The following is a 10,370-nucleotide window of genomic DNA, read 5'->3' as shown; positions in this document are numbered from 1 at the left end:
TCCTAGGGCCACGCGTAGAGGGTCGTCCAACCGTGGCCCGCGGTACGGAGAGTAGGGAAAACAGCTCCCCAGGTTAAGATCACGGCAGAAAAAAAAAAACAAAACCAACCAGCCGAGCGGCGAGGACAACACTGCCCCCGCCGCAGCAGGGGAGGTGGAGCCTCGGGGGGAGGGGTTGAGACCGCCGAGACAGGCCTAGAAACTGCTGGAAATGAATCGCAGCACCGCCGCCGCTGCTCCTTCCGCCGCAGCCTGCCAAAGAGTCCCTGCCAGCCCAGACCCACGCCCCTCCCCTCCCCTCGGAGAAGCTGATCCCCCGCCCTGCAGCTCTGTAGTACCCGGGAGGGAGGGCGGGGATCGGGGCCTCCTCAAAGTTGGACAAGGAATCTATTATCAGCCTTTTCTCTTGATGTGCGATTTGTAGGGAACACTAGTAAGATCGGGTCTGGAAATGGCAGCCGGGTTGGCCACCTCCATTCTCTTTCCAGACGTCCCTAGAGTGCTGGGCGCTTGTGGAGGTGGAAGCGCCTACCTTGAGTTTTTCTGAGGGAGTCCGCGGAGTACTTGTCCGCAGAGATAGCCCTAATAGCACATGCATGCTCCCTGCCCATCTTAAGGGGGACACGACCTACTCATGCAGAAATGGGGGTGCAGAACGGTATCGAACTGGCCTCGACTGCCCGACCAGGCCTGGGGTCTCGCGGCTCCCCGCCCCCTCCACGATCTGCGACCATGACGTCAAGGTGGGCGGGCGGCGGCAGGTGCGTGGCTGGCGGCCACTCCTTTAAGGCGGAGGGATCCAAGGGCGGGGCGCGGGCTGTGCTTCGCCTTATATAGGACGGTCGGGGGCGTTTGGGAGCTCTCTTGAGTCACCCCCGCGCAGCCTAGGCTTGCCGTGCGAGTCGGACTCGGTCCGGGCCCACCACCGTGCTCTGTACTACTACTTGGCTTTCCCGTCAAGGTAAGGCCGCGGTCTCCTCTCCCCGGCGGCTCCCCCGGGGCTTCTTCCCGGGGTCCCTGCCTCCATCTCAGTTTCCCTAAAGGCTCCTTCCCCGGCTGGGCGGCCCGTGGGGATAACTGTGCCTAGAATGTCTGCAGTTGCGCGCGGGGGACCCCGGCGGGCTTGCAGGGCGAGGCTCCCCCGGGGCGGGTGGATTCCCCAGAGCGTGAGGTGGGGGTGCGGCCCGGCCAGGTGGTGGGCGGCCGCACGTGGTAGCCGCCGACCTGGGACGCTGCCATGTTTGCCCTCCACTTCCGGGCGCGGCTGCACGGTCGGTAGGGTCCGCGCGGTGGCGGGCTGCTTGCTGTGCGTGACTCAGCAAGGCCCGGCGAGCTTGGCCTGCCTGTCTGCCAGCCTCCCCCGGACGCCCTTCCTTAACGAGCTTGGATTTGGGGAGGGGTCCGCGGGTTGGCAGGGACGGTGGAAGCCACTGCGCTTCTCCTTTCCAGATCTTTCTGCCCTCCCAGTGGAGGAAGGGGGAGGAGAAACGGGGAGAGAGCAGGCACGAGAAAATTCTCAGGTCCCTCCCTTTCTCCTCCCCTCCCCGGGAGCTCAGATTGTTCTGGAAGCCTGAGCGCGCCCCGCCCCAGTGCCCGGATGCTGGGGCGGTGGGAGGGTTTCAATGGCGCCCCCTGCCCGTGTGGCTCCTGCCGACGCATGTCCGGCAGTGACGAGGGTCGCTGGGCGACTGGGCCACCATTTTACTTGTGTTCAGGCCTGTGCAAGTCTGCGCAGTGAGTGGTCATAGTGGGGCTTTTTATTTCTTTGTCCTGGCTTAATTGCCCCTTGAGCGCCTCTCTGCAGCTTCTGATCCTCTTGCCCTGAAGGGTGGACCGGCACAAATATGTGTACGGGAGGCTGCTCTTATGTTAAACTTGTTCCTCACCCCAGTGAGGAGATTGTAGTTGGGAATGGGTGTAAGGGGTTGCTTGGGGTGCTTAATGTGAGCTAACTCTGTTTTTACCAGAGCCAGTGAGCTCTGAACAAACCGTTCAAAAGTCTGACTTTAGGGTGTTTGAAGGACCATCTTTTTTTATGTTTTTTTTTTCTCTTGTTTTGTCTTGTCACTGTAGCTTCAAGGTCCTTTCTTTAAAAAAGTGAGTCGACTTTTACCTCTTGGGATTGGATACTACCCAGATTAAAGAAGCTCAAACTGGGTTTTAAAATGTGTGTTCATAATGCTCCTTGGTAATAATAATGCTTTTTCATTCCTAGATGCCTGAGGAAGTGCACCATGGAGAGGAAGAGGTGGAGACCTTTGCCTTTCAGGCAGAAATTGCCCAGCTCATGTCCCTTATCATCAATACTTTCTATTCAAACAAGGAGATTTTTCTCCGAGAGTTGATCTCTAATGCTTCTGATGTGAGTATTCTGTTGAATTTCTTTTGGTTTTGTTTTTTGAGACAGGGTTTCTCTATGTAGCTCTGGCTGTCCTGGAACTCACTCTGTAGACCAGGCTGGCCTTGAATTCCAAAATCCGCTTGCCTCTGCCACCCAACTGCTGGGATTAAAGGCATGTATCACTACTGCCTGGCTTTTTTTTTCTGTTGAATTTCTAAGACTTCACAGAAGTGTGTGTGTGTGTGTGTAAAGTGGGCAGTGGGAGTGATTGAGTGGGAGTAGTCCAGCAGTTGATGTTGGGGGGGGGACTGTTTGGACAAATGGAGTCACCTGGCTGTTACATGTATATACAGGCCCTGGACAAGATTCGGTATGAGAGCCTGACGGACCCTTCCAAGTTGGACAGCGGGAAAGAGCTGAAAATTGACATCATCCCCAACCCTCAGGAGCGCACACTGACTTTGGTGGACACAGGCATTGGCATGACCAAGGCTGACCTCATAAATAACTTGGGAACCATTGCTAAGTCTGGCACGAAGGCATTCATGGAGGCTCTCCAGGTGTGTGGCCTTTCATCTCATCCATGCCGTTCTCAATTTGTTACTGCTTTTAGTTTAAGTTAAAACTTGTCTGCTAGAATATGTAGTTTTCTGATAAGTGTGTGAAGGTCAGAGGACAGCATTGACCCCTAGACTCTGGAAATTGTACTGATAGTTGTTACACTGCCCAGCAAGCGGTCGTACTCGAACAAGACTCATTTGCTGGCCCTCTTAACTTTTAAAATCCTTTGCAGGCTGGTGCAGACATCTCCATGATTGGGCAGTTTGGTGTTGGATTCTACTCCGCCTATCTAGTGGCAGAGAAAGTGGTTGTGATCACAAAGCACAATGATGACGAGCAGTATGCCTGGGAGTCTTCTGCTGGTGGATCCTTCACCGTTCGTGCAGACCATGGTGAGGTGGCAGTCTACAATGTGGTTGGTAGAATTCTCTAGAGAAAGTCAGAAAGAAACTTTGAACATTGTTATCCATAGAAGTAGTACATTATTGAGGGGTAGTGATTGCTAGCACTTGGAAAACAGGCAGGTGGGTGAGCCTTGAGGCAAGCAGGGCTACACAGAAACCTTAGTTTGCTTGAGAAACCGGGAACAAAAAAGGTGCAGCTCTTCGATCTTTAAGTATTTTAGTTGTGGTTTTTCATGTCCTGTGATTCACTCTCTGTAGGTGAGCCCATTGGCCGGGGTACCAAAGTGATCCTTCACCTCAAAGAAGACCAGACAGAGTACTTAGAGGAGAGGAGGGTCAAGGAAGTGGTGAAGAAACATTCGCAGTTCATCGGTTATCCCATCACGCTCTATGTGAGTATGGGCTTGGCAGTATATGAGCAGGCTTGTGTTGGCTGATGGCAGAGGGTTTGCTGGTGCTCCATTCTCCTCAGCTCATTATGTTATTGGTGATTTAGTTGGAGAAGGAGCGAGAGAAGGAGATCAGTGATGACGAGGCAGAGGAAGAGAAAGGTGAGAAGGAGGAGGAAGATAAGGAGGATGAGGAGAAGCCTAAGATTGAAGATGTGGGATCTGATGAGGAAGATGAAGGCAGCAAAGATAAGAAGAAGAAGACAAAGAAGATCAAGGAGAAATACATCGACCAGGAGGAGCTGAATAAGACAAAGCCTATCTGGACCAGAAACCCAGATGACATCACTCAAGAGGAGTATGGTGAATTCTACAAGAGCCTGACCAATGATTGGGAGGACCACTTGGCAGTCAAGGTGAGAAGCCTTACACGTTGTGTAAGGAGGGGTGTATAGAATCTGGAGGTGGTAAGGAACAACTTGCTCAACTGGTGGAGCTGAGACCTGGAAGCCACAGAACCATGTGACTACACTGGGACCTACTCAGATCTGATTGGCAGTTGTTTCATATTCTTTGTGGTGGGAGTCAGGGAGGTAGCCATATCTGACACTGGATTACTCTTCTCAGTTACTCCCACTGTCATGGCCACCACCCTGATTATAGCTGGGGTTCTGCTTGGAGGGACACTTCTTGCTACCAGCATTCTCTGGGTTTATTTGTTAAAGGCTGTGTCCTCGTCCTAGGTTTCAGCAGTATGGCACTGATAGTGCTCCAGTGTCAGATGTTTAGCACTAGGCCTTGAAGCAGTATCCTAGTATTTAGGACAGGTCCTAAAATGTATTATTGGGTTTATTTCAGCACTTCTCCGTAGAAGGTCAGCTGGAATTCAGGGCATTGCTTTTCATTCCCCGGCGAGCTCCCTTTGACCTTTTTGAGAACAAGAAGAAGAAGAACAACATCAAGTTGTATGTCCGTCGTGTGTTCATCATGGACAGCTGTGATGAGCTGATCCCTGAGTACCTCAGTGAGTACCCTCTGGGCGGGCTTACATGTGGTGCAGGCTAGCCCACATCAGACCTTCAGTGTATAGCTGAGGCACTCTCGGAGTCTGGCGTGGCTGAGTAGTTTGAATCTGTTAATCAGCTCTAACCAGCTGCTCCCTGCTTTTTGTGTGGTTCATTGTAGACTTTATCCGCGGTGTGGTTGACTCTGAGGACCTGCCTCTGAACATCTCCCGAGAAATGCTCCAGCAGAGCAAGATCCTGAAAGTCATCCGCAAAAACATTGTGAAGAAGTGCCTTGAGCTCTTCTCTGAGTTGGCTGAAGACAAAGAGAACTACAAGAAGTTCTATGAGGCATTCTCCAAGAACTTAAAGGTAAGATGAACAAGTGCTCTTTCCATGTTACTTTCTATTTAGGGTGTTTTTTCCCAGCTTATAATTGGACTTTTTTTTTCCTGTACCCTTTAAAGCTTGGAATCCATGAAGATTCCACTAACCGTCGCCGCCTCTCTGAGCTCCTTCGATATCACACTTCTCAGTCTGGAGATGAGATGACTTCCCTCTCAGAGTATGTGTCTCGCATGAAGGAGACACAGAAGTCCATCTACTATATCACTGGTATGTTGGAGCTTGGGGCTGATCAAAGCTGCCTTGTGTGCTTGGGAAATTGGGAAGTGGCCATTGAGTCATGTTAATAATCCTGTAGGTGAGAGCAAAGAGCAAGTGGCCAACTCTGCCTTTGTGGAGCGTGTACGGAAACGGGGCTTTGAGGTGGTGTATATGACTGAGCCTATTGATGAGTACTGCGTGCAGCAGCTCAAGGAATTTGATGGGAAGAGCCTGGTCTCTGTGACTAAGGAGGGCCTGGAGCTACCAGAGGATGAGGAAGAGAAGAAGAAGATGGAGGAGAGCAAGGCAAAATTTGAGAATCTCTGCAAGCTCATGAAGGAGATCTTGGACAAGAAGGTTGAAAAAGTGAGTCCCCTAGGGATTTTACGTCTGCTTTACCTAGAGGTGTCAGGCAGCATAGAGCAGGCAGGCTCTTCTACAGCAAGGCTGCCTTTGGTGAAAGGAAGTTTCTTTATATACACACACATAACACACGAAACAGTACTTCATATAATATGCATGCATGCAAGAAAAGGCCTTGCTGTGTTTGGGTTATCTTGAATCCCTGTACTCAAGCCACCTCAAGCCTCTAAAGCATGTAGGGGTTAGTCTATGTAGCAGTTCCACAATAGCCAAAGGTACATCTTGTCAATTGTTCTTGGTTGTCTACAGGTGACAATCTCCAATAGGCTTGTGTCTTCACCCTGCTGCATTGTGACAAGCACCTATGGCTGGACAGCCAACATGGAACGGATCATGAAGGCCCAGGCACTGCGCGACAACTCTACAATGGGCTACATGATGGCCAAAAAACACCTAGAGATCAACCCTGACCACCCCATTGTGGAGACCCTGCGGCAGAAGGCTGAGGCAGACAAAAATGACAAAGCTGTCAAGGACCTGGTGGTGCTGCTGTTTGAAACTGCTCTGCTCTCATCTGGCTTCTCACTTGAGGATCCCCAAACCCACTCCAACCGCATCTACCGCATGATTAAACTAGGCCTGGGTGAGTCAGGCTTTTGAGCTCCTGGTAGCAAGTTGTTGAACTGGCTGGACCCTTGGGCAGACTTAGTGCTATGTGGCTTAACTCTCATGTCTGTTTTTTAGGCATTGATGAAGATGAGGTCACTGCCGAAGAGCCCAGCGCTGCTGTTCCTGATGAGATCCCCCCACTAGAAGGTGATGAGGATGCCTCCCGCATGGAAGAAGTAGATTAAAGACTCCAGGAAGCCCTGCCCTCTGTATAGTATCCCTGTGGCTCCCCCAACAGCCTTGACTGGCCTGACTGACCTGGCTCTCTGCTCATCTACAAGAATCTCTTCTGTCCTGTCCTTGTGCCTTAAGGCAGGAAGATCCCCTCCCACAGAATAGCAGGGTTGGGTGTTGTGTATTGTGGTTTTTTTGTTTGTTTTATTTTGTTCTGAAATTAAAAGTATGCAAAATAAAGAAGATGCCGTTTTATACAGTCCTGCTCTCCTTGTAACACTCAGGACTCTAGGCTCCCTGAGTTGTGTTGGAAGGTAATAACAAGAGGCACTTGTCTACTTTGAACTATTAATGCCAACCAAAACACAGGTCCAAAGTCACTGCTGCAGTTTAATCAAATAAGAGCAAAAGGTGACATTTCCAAGTACCAAAACTTAAGGAACACTGGGGGGCCCCAAGTTGGTGTCTCTTCTGGCACAGCACCATTCTCAGCAGCCCCTCTGGGAAGTGCATGGCCTGTAAACAAACTCTTCCAGCTGGTGCCTGGCAGCCTCAAGGGGTGGGTGTTAGGGGAATGAGCAGAGCCCTGGTGCTGGCCTGCCTACCAGCCAAGTCAAGATTTCAGAGACTGGGGGAGGAGCTCTGGGTTACCTCTAACCCAACACCCACTGTCATTTCCAAGAAGTGGGGCTCTTAAGGCAAAGGAGGCTGCCTCCAATCCTCTGCTGAAAGCTGAGGTACTGAGCCAGTTCCTAAGAAGGTGAGAGTAAGGTCCTTAAACCTTCTGCACTGGGGGCTCAGTGGGCACAGCCTTCTTTCCCCGCTTCCGGCCCCGGGCATAGACTCTAAGTAGGAGGGCAGTGAAGACCACAGCTACTCCCAGTACCCCCACCACAGTGACAGTGTGGCCATAGAGGAGGCAGGAGAGGAGGATGGCAATAGCCTGGCGCAGAGTCATGATGATAGTGAAGACAGCAGCTCCAAACTGTCCGATGGTGTAGAAGATGAAGAGCTGACCGAAGGCAGAGCAGATGGACAGGAGGAGGGCATGGAGCGCAAACTCACTGTGTCGCCCCATAAAGCGTGCCCCCTCCAATAGGGCCCCCTGTTCCAGTAGTGAGCCTACTGTGAAAAGACAGGAGAATAAATTGACCCCAAACATCATCTGCACTGATGACATCTTATAGGCAAACAGGGCATCCTGCCAGTTTGAGGTGAAGCTGTCGAAAGCGATATAGCCTGCCAGTAGGACCAAGCCAGAGAGAGTGGTGGCTGGAGAGCTTCGGGGCTCTGGTCCACTTGACAGAAGAAACATGCTAACTCCAATGGAGATGAGGCCAGCAGTCAGGTATTCCCAGTGTTCATAGCTGCGCCGAGACACCAGCTTTCCCATCATCATGACAGGAATCACCTTGGATGCCTTCGCCAGCACCTGGGTAGGGAAGCTGACAAACTTAAGTGCTTCATATTGGCACCAGCTGCTAAGTACATTTGACAGACTGGCAAAGGAGTACCGGTACATGGGTGCACTGTGACGGGGCTGCTTGCGCAGGACACAGTAGATGCCTGCCACGACTAGTGCCAGCACACGGTTCATTAGCACCAGGAACTGGGAGTCTGTGAAACGCTCGCCTGGTGATGTGGCTGTGGCCCCGTAGCTGCCGGTCATCACTCTTTCCTGCAGTATGCCCCAAGTCAGATAGGACACCTGGGAAAGGGAGGATGGAGAATAGCGACAGTGAACTGAGAAGGCAAGGCACAAGTCTCACTTTCCCACTTCCTCAGAGTTGGTTGCAACTGATGTAACTGACACTATCCTTTTGGTTCCTCTGGGGGCCGGGGCTTCTTTCCTAAGCTTTAGTTCACCTTGTGGGGAGTCAAATGGAGTTGCAAACACCATGACACCTGCTTTAAGATCCAACCCTGTCCTTTATGATGCAAGTCCATTACAGCTGGCTCCATGTACCATATAAAGTATTTTATTTAGTTTGAACTAACTCAGAAAGAAACTGGAATGTTTGAAAGCCTGAGGGAGGGTTGGACACTTGCAATTCAACATATATCTAAGGTGAGTCGGCCCCCACTCTGAATGCCCTGGGATAGCCTCACTCACAAAGAAATCCTACTGACAAGATTTTGGAGAAAGCCAAGCATGGTGGCATATGCTGTCACCCAGCTATTTGGAAGGATGAAGCAGGAGGGTTGAAAGTTCAAGGCCCGTAGATGGTGGTGGTGGCACATGCCTTTACCCCCAGCACTCTGGAGGCAGAGGCATTTGGGTCTCTGAGTTTGAGGCCAGCCTGGTATAGAGAACAAGTTTCAGGACAGCCAGGGCCACTCAGAGAAACCCTGTCTGGAAAAGCAGAAAAGAAAAAAAGGAAGTTCTAGGCTTGTCTGAGCCTGTGAGATAATGTCAAAACAGCGTCGTGGTGCATCAATCCCAGCACTTGTAGATCGGGTAGATCTCTGAGCTTCAGGCTGGCCTGTTCTACATAGCGAGTTCTGGAGTAACTAGGGCTGCATAATGAAACCTTGTCTCAAAATAATAATAATGGGGGAAGCAGCTCTGGGGATATATATAAGTTTAGCTAGCGATCCCTCAAACTCACACTCAGATACAGCATACAGAGCAGAATAAGGGCATAGGGGAAAAAATACAGTAACTCAGGCAGGCCTTCTTCCATACTGTAAAACATATCACACGGGCGTGTGTGTGTGTGTGTGTGTGTGTGTGTGTGTGTGTGTACTTTGATTTCAGTACAGGTGTTGAAGGAAATACTGAAAGTTCACTTTCAGGATGTGTCCTCTAGGGACACAAACCATACCAAAACTAACAAACCTTTGGGATGGCAGGGCAAATTTGGTTTCATTAAGTCCCTGGCTGGCTGTACACAGCTTGGGAAGAGAAGGGGAGCCTGTCTTCTTACCTGGAGCCCCGAGGCACAGAAGACCAGCTTCAGGACCTGCCACGAGGGGGTGGATTCTGCTGTCTCTGTCCGAGGAGCCAGAGGAACCTCATCAAGAGCCTTGGGCTCATTGCCAAACACACAGGCTTTCACCAGGGGGAAGCAGAGACCCCTGCCTGAAGAACACATGCAAGTCAAGCGTCACAGCTTCTCCAAGAGCAGCCAGCCCGACCCGCTGTCTGACTAACTGGCCTCCCTCCCTACCTTCCCAAGTCCCGGTCTGCCAACATCTGCAACCGGACTTAGCTCATTTTTCCACCCTTTGGCCACATTACCTGTCTCCAGGTAGTTCTTCCGTCTTAAGTACTGCACCAGGAGGTAGCCAGGTACCATAAAGCTGGCATAGCCAGCTACATTCAACAAAAAGCGGAAGAGCCACAGCTGTGTCCAGGACTGCGGAGGGGCTTCGGGTGACTCTCCACCTGCTCCCAAGGCAGGGAGTGTGGCGAGTACCACTACTGCCCACCATCTGCTGGGACAGCCGAAGCAACGATTAGGGTTGCAGCTCTTCCGCCCCTCTGCCCTCCGGAGGGGACTGTACCAGAGAAGTGCCCGGTGGCTTCCCCGCCCCCTCCGCTGCAGCCCAGAGGGACGGACAAAGAGCCTCTCTCTCCCTCTCTCTCTCTCTCTCTCGGGGGGTCCGGAGCAGGCCAGGCAGAACCTCCTCCCTTCCCAAGGGCGGCCCCGCCTGTCCAGCCATATAGGTCGCCTCTGTTCCCTCCTGCGCGCGGTCAGCTCTGGCCACAGGCACCCCCCCCACCCCATTCCCTCTCTGAAGCGCCACCGTCCCTCATCCCCTCCGCGCGACAATCCCGAAGACCCCCCAAAGAGCGTAGGCCACAAGCCGCGTGCCCATCCACACTGGGCTCCCGACAGTGCCACGCGGATCTGCG

At 52.0% G+C, this 10,370-nt stretch overlaps 2 protein-coding genes across 3 annotated transcripts in view; one reads left to right on the top strand and one right to left on the bottom strand.

The window, feature by feature from the left end:
* The first annotated feature begins 827 nt into the window (after window positions 1-827).
* On the top strand, window positions 828-6,768 carry Hsp90ab1 (heat shock protein 90 alpha family class B member 1). The gene is made up of 12 exons (XM_031346880.1): window positions 828-961; window positions 2,216-2,362; window positions 2,695-2,901; window positions 3,135-3,294; window positions 3,565-3,698; window positions 3,803-4,111; window positions 4,554-4,719; window positions 4,881-5,071; window positions 5,167-5,314; window positions 5,403-5,671; window positions 5,978-6,311; window positions 6,413-6,768. Exons 2-12 carry the CDS (start codon window positions 2,216-2,218, stop codon window positions 6,520-6,522), a joined length of 2,175 nt encoding a protein of 724 aa, XP_031202740.1. The 5' UTR covers window positions 828-961; the 3' UTR covers window positions 6,523-6,768.
* A 109-nt stretch (window positions 6,769-6,877) lies between these two features.
* Slc35b2 (solute carrier family 35 member B2) overlaps window positions 6,878-10,370 on the bottom strand; it is a 3,717-nt gene continuing 224 nt past the window's right edge. The window contains exons 2-4 of one of the 2 annotated variants that reach the window (XM_031346881.1): window positions 9,753-9,946; window positions 9,439-9,593; window positions 6,878-8,219 (exon numbers count right to left, since the gene is read on the bottom strand). In XM_031346881.1, coding sequence (XP_031202741.1) covers window positions 7,287-8,219; window positions 9,439-9,593; window positions 9,753-9,946 — 1,282 coding nt within the window. In that variant the 3' untranslated portion in view covers window positions 6,878-7,286. The remainder of the gene's footprint in view (window positions 8,220-9,438; window positions 9,594-9,752; window positions 9,947-10,370) is intronic. The other variant, XM_031346883.1, reaches the window with a different exon arrangement.

This window comes from Mastomys coucha, unplaced genomic scaffold, assembly GCF_008632895.1.
Source record: "Mastomys coucha isolate ucsf_1 unplaced genomic scaffold, UCSF_Mcou_1 pScaffold3, whole genome shotgun sequence".
NCBI lineage: Eukaryota > Metazoa > Chordata > Mammalia > Rodentia > Muridae > Mastomys > Mastomys coucha.
This window is presented reverse-complemented; position numbering and strand designations above follow the sequence as displayed.